This window comes from Arvicanthis niloticus, chromosome 3 (assembly GCF_011762505.2).
Source record: "Arvicanthis niloticus isolate mArvNil1 chromosome 3, mArvNil1.pat.X, whole genome shotgun sequence".
Taxonomy (NCBI): Eukaryota; Metazoa; Chordata; class Mammalia; order Rodentia; family Muridae; genus Arvicanthis; species Arvicanthis niloticus.
This window is the reverse complement of record NC_047660.1, coordinates 86,734,491-86,749,241: the sequence shown is the minus strand read 5'-3', so window position 1 is coordinate 86,749,241 and position 14,751 is coordinate 86,734,491. Positions and strand designations below refer to the sequence as shown.

At 41.9% G+C, this 14,751-nt stretch overlaps 2 protein-coding genes across 5 annotated transcripts in view; one reads left to right on the top strand and one right to left on the bottom strand.

Moving 5' to 3' along the window:
* Glud1 (glutamate dehydrogenase 1) overlaps positions 1–8,961 on the bottom strand; it is a 31,997-nt gene extending 23,036 nt beyond the window's left edge. Inside the window, exon 1 of the mRNA XM_034497604.2 lies at positions 8,244–8,961. Coding sequence (XP_034353495.1) covers positions 8,244–8,688 — 445 coding nt within the window. The 5' untranslated portion in view covers positions 8,689–8,961. The remainder of the gene's footprint in view (positions 1–8,243) is intronic.
* A 78-nt stretch (positions 8,962–9,039) lies between these two features.
* Positions 9,040–14,751, top strand: part of Shld2 (shieldin complex subunit 2) — a 65,009-nt gene continuing 59,297 nt past the window's right edge. Inside the window, exons 1-2 of one of the 4 annotated variants that reach the window (XM_034498705.2) lie at positions 9,040–9,396; positions 10,519–10,573. The gene's annotated coding sequence lies outside the window, so the exon portion shown is untranslated. The remainder of the gene's footprint in view (positions 9,397–10,518; positions 10,574–14,751) is intronic. The other 3 variants (XM_076931473.1, XM_076931478.1, XM_076931477.1) reach the window with 3 other exon arrangements.

Genomic DNA, 14,751 nt, shown 5'->3' with positions numbered 1-14,751 from the left:
GCCTCTAATCTTGGGCCATGTTCTGCCCTGCTTACAAAATAATCTATGCTCTAGTCCAGCAGAGAAAACTACAAATACCACCATGATGATGTTCATTATTTATCATTAGGGAAAAACTGGAAGGGCAGAGCCTTAGTCAAAGCTCTGCCGCTGTGATAAACTACCACCATAAAGAACTTAGGAGGAAAGGTTTTATTTCAGATTACACTTCCACATTGCTATTTATCATCAAAGGAAATCAGGGCAGGAACTCGAATAGGGAAGGAACCTGGGGGTAGGAGCTGATGCAGAGGCCATGGCGAAGTGCTGCTTACTGGCTTGCTCAGTCAGCTTTCTATAGCACCCAGGACCACCAGCCCAGGAGTGGCACTGCCCACAGTGAGCTGTGCCCACCAACATCAACTGCTAATCAAGGAAACACACCACAGGCTTGTGTGCAGGCTAATCAGGTGTTGCCGCCAGCAGCAGGAAGAGCACAATCAGGTGGAGGCATTTTCTCAACTGATGTTCCCTTTTCCAAAATTACTCTAGCTCATGTCAAGTTAGCCTAAAACTTGTCAGTACAGGCAAAGACAGGATGAAAAGCTTACCACCACGGGAAACTTTGAAATTAAGAGTTTATTCTTAAAAAGTTAACAGTAACTTTGACTTTTAAATTTAATACTAGCAAAATGCAAGCGCTATATGCAAACAACACATGGCACAAAAATGTTCTAGTTTTTATTATTAAAAATTTTTTTATTATTTCATGTGTTTGGGTGTTTTGTCTATATGTACATCTGTGGGTCATGTATAGGGACAAATCCTTCTCTTAAACTGTTTTAACATTTCATTTTATGTGTCTGAATATTTTGCCTGCATGTATAAACTTGTCTGTTGAGAGCAGAAGGGGGTGTCAGAGCCAAACTGGAGTTACAGGTGGTTCTGAGCTTCCATGTGGGTACTGAGAACTGAACCTGGGTCCTCTGCAAGAACATCAAGTGCTCTCAAACAGAGCCCTCTTCCAGCCCCTCTAGCTTGCATTTTAACTACCACATGATTCTCAGCATGCTTAGGAATCTAGTGACCAGTGGTCTCTAGTTTGGGCTGGCCTCAGTTGCCTGTGTGCTGAGATGATACACACGAACCATCATACCTGTTACCCGACTTCATACTCTGTAGTTTAGCATCAAGCCTGTTGGGGATGAAAATGTAACTAAGTCATTGTTAGAAGACTGTAAAAGCACAAATCAGTGAGATAGATAGATGGGCAAGTCAATACCCAGGAAATTGAGGCAGAAGTCCAAGTCCAATGCTGGACTGGACAGCATAGTAACATCAAGTTATAGAGTGAGAACACATCCCCAAAGAACAAAACCAGGGCCAGATGATGTTCAGCAGGTAAGATGTTTGTAGCCAAAAGTCCCATCCCTGGGATCCACATGGTTGAAAGGGAGAACCAGACTCTTGTAAGTTATCCTCCAACTCCCATACACATGCCCATCCCCAAACCCCACAGAATTAAATAAACGTAAAACTAAAATAAATCTTTCAAAAAATGAAAACAAAACCAAAGCAAACCAAATCTTCTACCCCTTCAAAACTAGCTGAAATTGCCATGGTGACAGAGAACAACAAACCACCAGCTCATTACTTGGAAAAAAAAAAAAAAAGAATGACTAAGTGAAAACCACAACTGACAGCTTGACATTTTCTTACTGTTTCTAGTTGAATCAAAACCAAACACACACTCACTTAGCTACCATCCTTTTTTATGATGAATCAGTAACTCAACATTTATGGAAACGCAAACGTTTTAAAAAAATTACTTGAACTGGCATCTCCTTAATGGAGCAAAGCTTATCACCCTGGAATTCAAATTCCAGTGGAATTCTAAACGATCTACTTAATAAACAGGAGTCTTGGGCTGCGACTGTAGTTTAGGGGTAGAGGCTTCTCTCATTCAAGGCACTGGGCCTTATCACCAGCACAGAAAGCAAAGAAAAGGAGGAAGAAAACAAATTAACTTACTCTGTGTGCTAAGGAACTGCTCTGTCTAAGAAGGTAGGAAACAGGTTTTAAGAACTACTAACCCACTTGGAAGGGACAAACTTAAGCTTCTTGGGAAACAAAGTTTAGCTTCTTCATTAAAAATTTAAATTATGTCTTACATGTGACTTTTTTTCTTTAAATTACAACTTAAGTTACTTGACTAACACTAGTGACTAGCTTCCTACTTTGGGAATGGGCATTCTCTGTCACTTAAATCTGTATCCTGGGAACTTATCTAAATCTTTCCAAGTAATCTCTATGCATTATAACTACCAACAATACAGCTGTCTTATATTAAGTCTGTGCATAAAACTTGCCTTATCACCCCAACAGATGGGAGATTATGCATTAAAAAAGGAGGATCTTGTTAAGTTTTAAATAAAAAATTGCTTACATATTCTTTTCTTCTGATAGTCACACTTTCATATCCAACAGGTTTGATGCTAAACTACTGAGTATAAAGCTGGGTGACAGCTAGGTATGGCTGTGTATGATGGTAATCTCAGCACACAAGCAACCGAGGCCAGCCTAGGCTACATAGTTAAAAAAAAAAAGAGAGAGAGAGAGAGAGAGAGAGAGAGATACCCCTGACATCCACAGGAAGTTGGGCAACATTTAACAAGACAAAAGGCAACTGTAACTCTCCTAACTTGTTATGAAAGGGCTTAAAGGACTGAAGCTATCTAGTTTCAATGGGTCTTCAGAGAATAAGGGCAGAATTACTATTGAGGAAAGGGAGGCAACTGACCAGGGAAACAACAATCAAGAGGGGACTGTGTGAGGTCAGAGGACAATCTGAATCTAGTTCTCTCCTACTGTGTGGATCCCAGGGATGGGAATCAGGTCATCAGGCTTGGCAGCAAACACATTTACATGATCAACCTGATGAAGTTTAGAAACCCCTATTCTCTTTGCTAGAGTATGTCCTAAACTGTCTCATGGATGGTCTAAAGATTTACCATAATACATTAAATACTATGCATCTTCTGCCCATATATACATATCTGTATAAACTATTACTTTCAATTAAAAAAGCACTGCATGCTGAGAAATGAACCGGGGGCCTCTGAAAGAACAGGTGCTCTTAATGGTGGAGGCATCTCCTGAGCCTCTATTTTATTCTCCCCCCACCCCACCCCCACCCCCAGGGTTTCTCTGTGTAGCCCTGGCTGTCCTGGAATTCACTCTGTAGACCAGGCTGGCCTCGAACTCAGAAATCCGCCTGCCTCTGTCTCCCAAGTGCTGGGATTAAAGGCGTGTGACCTCTATTTTATTCTTATTCTTTAATTTTTTGACACTGTGGCTCTGCATCCTTGGCCTTCCTCCTGCCTCAGTCTCCTAATTGGTGGGACTGTAGCTGAGCCATCACACTTGGCAAAGAAAGCACTTTATGGCTGCTCTTTGGCATATCTAAATTGCCAGCACCATCATAAAGCATAGGAAATATGACTATGTTAAGACAAAGGTCTGGCCATGCAGAGGTAGGGTATCCTGAGATTTTATGCCACTTCCCAGAATGGTGCACCAGTTAAGATCATTAATGGCCGACTCCTGGAATTTTCTATTTGGACTACAGGTGAAATGCTTTTGGGTGGGGGCTACTGTGGCCCTGTTGTCCCTAGTATCCTTACTTTTTTCTTCCTCTCTCTTACACTGAAAACTTTATCTTTGATTCTTCCCACCTTCATCCCATGTTTCTGAAGATGGTAATCCGTTTCTTCAAATTACTTTACCTCCTTTCCATTCCTATCACCTCCATTCTTAGTTCTGATGATTTTCTGTAATCCATTAGGTTTACTGTCACCCACTCAACAAAGCTAAAGCAGGAAAACTGTCCATTACCTTTCAGTTCTCTGCCCACACAGCGGGAATTCCCTCATTTAACTCACGTCTAACACTAATTGTTGAAAGCTTAGGCCTCACAGGTTAAATAAAAGCTCAATAATCTCACAAGATCACCCTTTTCAGAAATTAGTTACAAGGACTTGGATATAAACCAGGGGTTTCTACAGGTCCCTCCTTGGGTTCGGTAATAGGCTATCATGCCTTATAGAACTCAAATACCTTGCATATAAATAACTAAGTATACAACAAGAGAGTGTCCTTCCCCAAGGAGCTAGGGGCTCACCATCCTCCAGGCACAAAGATGAGCTTACCATCCTGCTCTCATTATCATTTCACCTTTTGTCTTTTTGAGGACACAGGATCACTGTGTAGCCCTGGCTGGCCTGAAAATCTCTAAAGACCAGCCAAGCCTTAAACTAAGTTCTTTCTGTTTCTGTCCTCAACATCTGCAACATTAGTCGATAAAAACTGATTTTCTCAAGAGTTTAAATGATTACAGTGGTAAATCCAATTTCTTCTGGTTTTAAGCCAAAAAGCTCACCTGTTCAGTTTGTTTATGGGAATATTAATCATTACCTGTTTTTCTGGAGTTATGTGTACTGGTGCTTAGTTTCTGATTGCAATTTGCAGATTTTACAGTGTGCTCTGAGTGACCTGTAAGTAGTTAAGTGGATGGCAATGCTTGAAGAACAGGAGAAAGGAAATCTGTAGCATACACTGCCTCAGGTTTCAGAGCTTTTCATTTGTTTGTACATAAGGACTAGGGACACATGGCTTTTATGAAATGATGTCTGTATAAAGGCAAACAATTCTGCATTTAACTAAAAAGTATTATAAACACTACTTCACAGCTGAGTACTAAAGAATGTATGAATTATATGGCTTATAAAATAGGTTAAATTTTCTATTTTATAGCCAGAAGGTAGTGGCACACACCTTTAATCCCAGCACTTGGGAGGCAGAGGCAGGCTGATTTTCTGTGTTCGAGGCTAGCCTGGTCTACAGGGTGATTTCCAGGACAGTCAGGACTACACAGAGAAACCCTGTCTCGAAAAACCAAACTCCTCCCCACCCCCCAAAAAAATTCTATTTTATTTTGTAGCAGCAAGACACAGTCACAGCCATGCTTTTACGCTTTGAAAGTATTAGGTTGCACAAGATACCCATCTACTGTTCACCATCTATATTTAAATAACGATTTGAGGAAGTTCTAACATAAGAAAAAGAATCATTAATGGGAAAACTTCGACTTAATTTAAGATGAAGGCACCGAGGGGCAAGATAGACAAAGTGGCTACTATAGTCAGTTGGTTGCTAAACCCTTCTAAACTGTTTAATTTTATGTGTCTGAATGTTTTGCCTGCATGTATAAACGTGTATCACACAATGCCTGAGGAGGTCAGAGAAGGAAGGTATCAGATCCACTGGAACTTGAGTTATGAATGGTTCTGAGTCACCACTGAGTGCTAGGAATCAAACCAGGTCTTCTGCAAGAGCAGCCAATGCTCTAAACCACTGAGTGGTCTCTCTAGCCTCTAAACTGATTTTTAAGAACTTTACGCTAAACTGTTAATAGAATAATCTATTGAGGAAATTGTTCTCTTCAGAACAGATGCTTCCGGAGAGATGCAAATGGAGTGGTGAGGGAAGGCACCCACCTCAAAGACAGATTTACCCTAGCAAACAACTGGATGACAGATGTACCCAGAACATCCTCATGTCCAGCAGAACAATCTCTACTATGTTTTAAAACATATTGGAACTTTTGAACAAGTCTTGTCAAATCAGTTATTACTATATCCATCTTTGCTACAAAAATAGATTTTTTGGTTTTTAAAGACAGGATCTATCTATGTAGTCCAGGCTAGCACTGAATTTCAGATCTTCCTGCTTTGCCTCCTTAGTGCTGGGGATTACAGAATTGTAAGTGCATATTGCCATACCTGGCTACCGACAGAATCCAGGCCTTGAGTGTGCTAGGCAAGTGCTCCAGTTCTTACTTAAGTCTCCAGTCCTCTGTAAATCCTTACCAGAGGTAAATCTAGTAGCCTCAGTTAAATATGCTTGGAAAAAAAAAAAATCACAAAACCAAGTTTTATTAAATATCTACTCGAATAAATTACTCATGAGCACTCCCAGGTGTTTAAACTATCTCTTTTCATTATAGATTAGACTTCAATATAGGATTAGTTTCTGTTTTTTGAGATAGTATCTTACTGAGTAGCTCAGACAATTCACAATCCTCCTGGCTCAGCTCTCAGAGCTAGGATTGCAGCAAGTCACCAGGCCTGCTTCAACCTTGAGGTCTTTATTTTAGGAAACTCAGGTATAAGGTCGATGTGGAGGAAAGATTAGACACAGAAGACTGCAGGCTGGGAAAAGGATATCAAGGAACAGATGAGGTTTCTCTTAATAAACACGGGGAGATCTGACGAGGCAGGAGGATCAAAAACAAAATTCCCAAAACACTATGAGGAGACGGTTTACTTAAGCATGGTCCGGGGGTAAAGGGGCAGTGTGATGTTAAATAAATTTAAGGCTTTACTTTATAAAGCCCAATTCTGTTCATCTTGCTGTATCATCACGCAATGCTGCTACTGTTAACTGACTACAAACCAGTTTCTCTATTTCTGTTCATCTACTTTGAACAAGTGCTATGGTTACTGTGATCTGGTAAGGCTGATGATATTTGTTGCTAGGTTCAATATTTTGGTATTAAAACTTCTGTGACAAGAGCATTTAAAATAACAAACTATGGCAAAATCAGATTGCTTTAATGACTAAGGAGCTAGCTGCAACAAGACAGAAAATAAAACCCACCAAATCACAGGATGCTGAGGAACTATCCTAAGGGCTTGGAAAAATGTTGCCTGCCTTCTGAAAGACAGGACAATTTAGCATTTGCAATACAATGCCTCTTGCTTGACAGACATTCTTGTTTGTTCTGGAGGGGAGTAGAATTTGAATTCCTGGCTTGTGAAGAGAGGGGTGGGAGGGAGGAAGGAGGAAGGTGAAGTGTAGGAGAATGACTACCCTTTTTATATAATTTTGGAGCTGCACAGGAAATCAGAGGTCAAAGTGGTTCCAATGGCTTCTGGTAGAGGGAACTACTGAGCAAGAGACAATTAGGCTCCAAAGAGGAGAGCCTAGAAGTGGGTGGACTCAATGTGAATTTGGTCAATCATTAAACCTTTGGCCACAACCTTTGTTCCACCACTGGGAACACCATCACAGTCTCAGTTTTTCCAGTGTAGAAACATTTCTATAATTTTTAGTTAGCTGGTAGCAAAAAGACTACTGGACAGAACTGAGGCAAAGATCTAGTTCTGCAGTTCTCAACCTGTGGGTCCGCCATAACTCTTGCAGGGTTTGCATATCAAATATCCTGCATATTAGATGTTTACATAATGATTCATAACAGTGGCAAAATTACAGTTATGAAGTAGCAATGAAGTGGACCGCGGTTCTAGTCCAACCTCTGTGCTCACTTGCCAAGTCAACCTCCAAGACTCCTACTCACTATATTAAGTTTAAGCCACAGAAAAAAGGTAGTTTTCCTTTTAATAGGTCTTTTTAAAAAAAGCACCTTTAAAGCTGTATTGTGAAATGTAGTGGGAAGAAAATGCAAAACGCTTTTTCTTCCCTAAAAAAGTCTGTAAGCCAATCTACACACATCCAAAAAATTTAAACCACAGGATACCTTGGTAACTACCAAATTTAACTGATTCAACTCTTTAAGGATTCTACCTTTTGCCTAGGCTCAATTCTGGTACTAGCCAGGACAAGAACACACCCCCAGGGCTATTTTATTCTATTGGCTGGCAGGCAGTTCTGTAGTCTACACCCTTTAGATTTAATGTCAGGTCGCCCTGTTTGTCAGAGACGTTACTCTGCTCGATATTTTACATTGTTTTGAGGGGAGAGAAGGGGTACAACACAAAAAGTCATCAGTGTAAAATTACATTAATTTAGAAGATTAGTAACCTGAGCTGGTTAATCAAACTTTCAAGATTCCAACTCCAGAAAGAAAATCATTTTCTCTGTTCTTGTATCATCGGCTGCTGGTGTTAAGGGCTCATACTCTATGACAGGCACTGAGGCTTAAAGGGAAAGCTGTACAGTGTCCTCAGTCAGAATCAACACATGCAGAGGCTTGGGGTGAATGCTTGCCCAGTAAAAAGGCTGGCATATTACGTGGTAGTTTTAGGGCGGAAAAAAAAAAATCAGTATCCTCTAGGGCTGCCACACCCGAGGCGGGGGAGCCTGAAGCCGGGCACGGCCTGCAGAACTGGGCTGGGCCGAGTAGCGGCCCGGACAACGGGAGTCTCGAGGGGAAGGAGGGCGGAAAGGGGCCGGAGGGCGCTCACCTCCCTTGCAGGGCGTGCGGTGCTGGCTGTGCTGGGCCCGGTAGCCTTCGATGACCTCCCAGGAGCCGTCGTCGCGCCGGATGGGGAAGGAGAGGCTCAACACATGGTTGCAGGGTTTGATGATCCGCAGGATGCCGCGCACCCGGTTCCGCTTCTGCTCCTCGCTCTCCCGGGTCTTCAGGTCTTCCACCAGCTTGTCCTCCACGATGCTGGCGCCACGGTCGAAGAAGCCCTCCACCATCTTAAAGAAGTTGGGGTCGTCTTCGCGGTCCGCGGCCGCTTCGCTGTAGTGGCGCCGGGCGACCGGCGTGAGCCCGGGTTGCAGGGTAGCGGAGGGCTGTCCGCGGGCCCAGCCCAGCAGCGCGGCTGAGTCTGCAGCCGCAGAGCCCAGGGCAGCGGGCCCGGCGCGGGACAGTAGCAGCGCTTCGCCCAGACGGCGGTACATGGCGGCGGGTAGAGACGAGAGCGGCGGGAGTAGTGAAGACCGGAGCTCGCAGGCCTGGACCGCGGGAGGAAGGGCTGGGCGCGAGCTGCCCTTTTAAGCCGCAGCTTCCTGCTCGTCTGGCTGTCCCCTCCCCTGCGCCGCTTGTCGCCCCACCGGGAGGACGGACTTCGGCAGCCGCGCGCCGCCCAGGGCGCAGGGCCTTGCCTCCGCCGCGGCCTCGCCCGGCTTCCAGGCGGCGGCGCGTGCGGCTGCGGCGTCGGGGGCGCGCACTCGCAGATGGGCTTGGTGCGCATGCTCGAGGGGGCGGGGCTAGCGTGGGCGCGCGCGGGCCGCGGGCGGGAGGCACGGGCTCCTGAGAGTGGCGTCCCGGAAGGTCGGCCTGCCTGTGCACGCGCGGCGCCTTAGTAGGTGGAAGCGGACTGTAGGGAGACCTCGCGGGCTGGCCTGCAGCACGAGCCGCGCGAGTCACCAGGCCCCACCTTTCCGCCCTGGGCCGGAACAGTGTTCGGATCCGCTGCGAGGCAGGCCGGAGGAGGGACGCCGAGCAGAAGGCGCTGGGGAAGTCCAGACTCATCCCGAATCGGGCCGTAGAGGAACTGGAAAGCAAGAAACCTGGAAGCAAGAAGACTGGAGGAATTCCTGGCCCCACTGGCCTTTACTTTGCACAAGGTTTTAATGTGTTCTAGTCAACTGTTCAGCGATTTTGAGGTAAAACAGTTATGCAAAGCATTATTGACTCTGTCGCGTGCCACTTTTTTTAAAGTCAGGGTCTCACTCTGTAGCCCAGGCGTCCCCAGAACTCATGGAAACATGCTTGCTTCAGCTCCCCCAGCCCATTCTCCGGAGTGCTAGGATTACAATCTTTAGTCATCACATCTGTACATTGTATGTAACTCTACCATTGACTGAGTGTTTGCCCCTCTTTTGGAGTCCTGCCCTAAAGTAAGATAAGAAAACTAGAAATTTAATAACGGCCCCAGGAATGTCTCAGTATATATATTTAATTTCTGACATTTGCTTTATGGATCAGGCTGGCCTTGAACAACTCAGATTGGTTGGTCCTTGCCTGAGTGTTCAGATGAAAGGAATGTGCCATGGCACTATGTGTGTATTCATAATATATATGTTCTTTGTGTGTGTGTGCATATATATATTACACACACACATATATATTACATATATATTTTTAAATGGTCCATGTTCTGATTACTAAGTTATAATTTTCACAGTGGTAGCCAGGCTTGGGTGCTTCATACCAGGAACCTCAGAACCTGAGAGGTGAGGGCAGGAGGATAGAGTTTGGTTCCAGCCAGGGCTCCAGGAGATACCTACTTTTCTCAAACAAAAATGAAGTTACAAGAGAACTCAGGTACACACACACACACACACACACACACGCTTGACAATGTCCAATAACATCCTTTAAGGCAAGCTACCAAATGCCACATGACTAGTAAAATCACCCCAGAATGCTTTGGCCATTTTGTAAATCCTTGTACTTCTTGACATCATTCATCTATTACATTACTTTATTTTTCTACTAAACGTGGAAGAGAAATTCTTAGTCCTTAAAATGTTTAGTAAATGTGAAGTGACAATCTAGACCAGTTAAATTACATTCATTTATCTCAGTGTACTATGAAGCAATATTGCTCTTTCTTTACCAGTGTAGCTTATATCTTACCTTACTTGCTGAATGATAACCATTAATTGTACTTATTATATATTAATATTAATTATATTAATATCAACCATAATTGATATAATATCAACAATAATTGATAAACAATAAATGATAACCATTAATTATATTTCTGTTGTGTTTTTTAGCAAAAAAGATTCTCTGGTCCGCAGCATGATTTTGTCTTGATGTGAAAAAATTAAGGTACTAAATTTTCTTTTCACTTGATAATATTATCACTTTATGATTTTATATTACTTGAAACAAAACATTCTACCTAGAACCCAAAGTTTGAAAAGAATAAGATTCACAAATCCCAAGGTTTAAGCATAAGCCTGACTAGTATCGGTGAGCACATGGAAGCATGTCCTTTGATACATTGTTGTTTGAGACAAGAGTTGCTCAGGCATGTTTGTAGCTCACTGTGTAGCTTAGTGGGATTGCCTGTTGAACTACCATATCAGTTAGTTTTCTTTCTTTATTGATAGCCGTAGCCTTAAAAATATTTAATATTAGCCAGGTAGTGGTGGCACACACTTTTAATCCCAGCCCTTGGGAGGCAGAGGCAGGCCGATTTCTGAGGTCGAGGCCAGCCTGGTCTACAGAGTGAGTTCCAGGACAGCCAGGGCTACACAGAGAAACCCTGTCTCGAAAAACAAACAAACAAACAAACAAACAAACAAAAAAGTTTAATATTGCTTTTTCTATGGTTTAGTTACCTCAATTAAAGACATTTTTTGGAAGGGATAAGAAATACAACTGTAGAAATTATTATTTTTTTAATTTCATATCTCTTGTGTGTCAGTATGTTAAAAATAGGTAAGACTTGTGGGCATGTGGTGCTGACTATAATCTCAGCACAGGAGGAATCAGCTGAAGCAGGAGGATTGCCATGAATTTTAGGATGCCACATTCATGTCACGTAATGAACTCAGGGTAGCCAGAAAGACTTGTCTTAAGGGAGGGAAAAGCAAATAAAATCAGAACTCTAAGCATCTGAGAACGTAGCTTTTTATTTAAAACAATTTTAGTAATGTTTTAACATTACATGCAAGTTACACAAAATCTAAAGAGTGTATATATTGGTAGGTTTTAAAAATAAGAGCGAGCAGGCATGTTAGCGCATGCCTACGCTCTGGAGGGAGCTTGGGTTATATAGTGAGGAACCCTCCTCCCAACTCTCTCACACCCACCAAGAGAAAGAGTGAACTTCTCCAGGTCTGCTTCCTTAACCCTGTTTAGAACAGAGATGGAGTTTTCCTTTCAACCTGAAGGAGGTATTGTGACTCCTGACTTACACGGGGGCCTGAGGTGCAGAGGCACATTGTTGATTTTCACCTATTAGATGGGCTGAGAGTCAAACTTACATATCCAGCTCCAAAATTCTGTTATCTTTGTTGCTTATCCAAAAAGTATATATTTGCTCCACTTAGTTTTACATCTGACTGCTTTGTAAAATTGACAAATAATATCCAAATTATACTTTAAATATTTATAATAATTTCCATTTCAAAAGGAGACCAAAATTTAACTTGAAAGGAATTTTAGTCTTTGATGGCATTCAACAAAGACAAATTGGTTTTCTGCCTTTGAGGTTGATACAACTTTTCCTTGCTATTTTATAGTCTTTCTCTGTTCTTGCTTCACAGTGTTCTTTTGTACTTTTAAGTACTTGAAAAAAAGATTTTAGAAAAGAGCTGGAATTTAGATATATAAATATCTGAACAGAACTCATTGGATGAACTATTTGGTTTGAAAGGGATGTATATATTTTCTATTCTGTACATTTCATTTATATGCAATCAGTATATGATCTTTAAAGGCTGTCTTCTTTCACATAATATGTTTTAAAAGTCTATGGATTGATGCAGCACTCGTCCCTACTTCATTGCCTGGTTGTACCCCTTCTCTCTTTTATGATCTATCACTAAGCTATACCCACAATGTCACATCCCCCCCCCCCCCCGCTCCCTTCCGATTCAAGACAAAGTTTCTCTGTATAGCTCTGGCTGTCCTGGAATTAGCTCTGTAGACCAGGCTGGTGTTGAACTCACAGAGATCTACCTGCCTTTGTCTCCAGAGTCCTGAGATTAAAGGTGCGTGCCACCACTGCCTGGCGGCTGTCAACATTTTTACAATTCTTTCGTTACTGATAGACCTTGGGCTTATTTTGAACAGTTAGGAATAGTTAGGAACATTGTTGTCCAAGTTTTTATGTAGAAATATTTCTCCATTCTCTTAGGTGTTTCTGGGAAGAGAATTGGTAGGTGTATGGTAAGTTCGTGTTTGCCATTTTGAGAAACTGTCAAATTGTTTCCCAGGGTGATAGAACTGTTGTAATTCCTGTTGTCCTTGTAAATGAGTTCCAGTTTCTCTCCTCACCAGTGTGTCTCTGTCTTTTTGATGATAGCATCTAGTGGGTATTGAGTGGAATATTTGCCTATCCTTGCAGTCTACTAGTCTAATAATGCTGCTCTAGAGCATTTTGCTGTCTTCTTATTATACATTGCTTTATGGACATGTATTTAGATCCTTATTATACATTGCTTTATGGACATGTATTTAGATCCTTTGCTTATTTTTAAAAGTTTGATTATTTGTCTTTTATACTTGTCTTGTCATGTAGCCCTGGCTGTCCTATAATTTGCTTTGTAGACCAGGCTGGCCTTGAACCTAAGGAGGTCTACCTGTCTCTGCCTTGTGAGTGCTGGCATCAAAGTTATACACCCTCATACCTGGCTCACTCACTATTTCTTTCTTTTCTTTTCTTTTCTTTTTTTTTTGTCTTATTTTATGGCTTAGATTTAGCCACTAACTTACTCTGTAGCCCAGTCGTAAGCAGTCTTACCTCTTAAGTACTGAGCTTACAGGCGTGAACCTTGATGCCTGAATTGTCCTTTTATTTGTTTATTATCATTATTATTGTGTGTGTGTGTGTGTGTGTCTGTCTGTCTGTCTGTCTGTCTGTCTGTCTGTGTCAGGGTCTCATGTAGCATAGTCTGGCCACACACTCCCTTTGTAGCTGAGGATGACCTTGTACTCCTGATCTCTTGCCTCTTCCTTCCAACTGTTGGTATTACAGGCATGTTCCACCTCACTCAGTTCCCTTTCATTAATGAATTATGAGAATTCTTCTGGTATTCTGACTGTAAGTTCTTTGTTAGATATGTGTTTTGCAAGGGTTTTCCTCCTTTCTAAGTGTTATCTTGCCTTCATGTGTGTATATAATATATATATATATATATATATATATATATATATATATATAAATAATATGATATGATATATATACTTATATGTCTTAACTTATTGTCTGGAAAATAAAACTGACTAAACATGTTTTTATATCTTCATTTTATTTATCCATGTGCCCATTCTTTTAGTTATTCTTCATTCTTGTGTGTAGCAGGGTGTGCTGTTGCAGCACATTTTTAGAGGTCAGAGGACAGGTTTCAGGCCTAGGTTCTTGCCGGGTAGTGGTGGCGCATGCCTTTATTCCCAGCACTTGGGAGGCAGAGGCAGGTGGATTTCTGAGTTCGAGGCCAGCCTGGTCTACAGAGTGAGTTCCAGGACAGCCAGGGCTACACAGAGAACCCTGTCTTTAAAAACCAAAAAAAAAAAAAAAAAAAAAAAAGAGTAGGTTCTTTCTGGAACTGGGGATCTATCCTGATCATCAGATGTGGCAGCAAGTGTCCTTACCCACTGAGTCACCTCTCTGGCCCTCATTCATTTTTATATCAGCACCACACTTCTTGATTATTCTAGCTTTTTCATTTGTTTAGAGACAAGGTCTCATGTAGCTCAGGTTGGTCTCAAACTTACTATGTGACTGAGACTGGTCTGTCCTCACCTTCTGAGTGCTGGTCTTATAGGTGCCTCCCTCCCTCCTGTCCTCCCTCCCTCTTCTCTCTGTCTTTTCCTTTCTCCTTTCACTATAGTTTTCTTTGTATTCCAACCTTGTTCTTTTTTTGTGATTGGTTCTATGCCACTTGAATTTCCATAAAAATTTTAAGATCTTGCTGATCTTTGTAAAGAATTCAGAATTTTGATGATTATGTGGAATCTATAAATCAATTTGGGACAGTTCTCAAAAGCTATATGACAATGGAACCCTGAAATTCTGTGTAATTATAGAACTGATGCGTCAGTGGTGAGCATATTTCAAACCGAGCTCTTTGATATCATGAATAGAATTGAAAATCATAAAGACTGCAGTAATATGTTTTAGACTTATAGATTTGTACACATCTGACTTAAGTGTTTTTGTAGAATTACCTTTTAAGGCATCAGTCTATGGTTCCAAAAAATGTGTAGTAAACTAATAAAAATAAGATCTGCACTTTCTCTCTCTCTCTCTCTCTCTCTCTCTCTCTCTCTCTCTC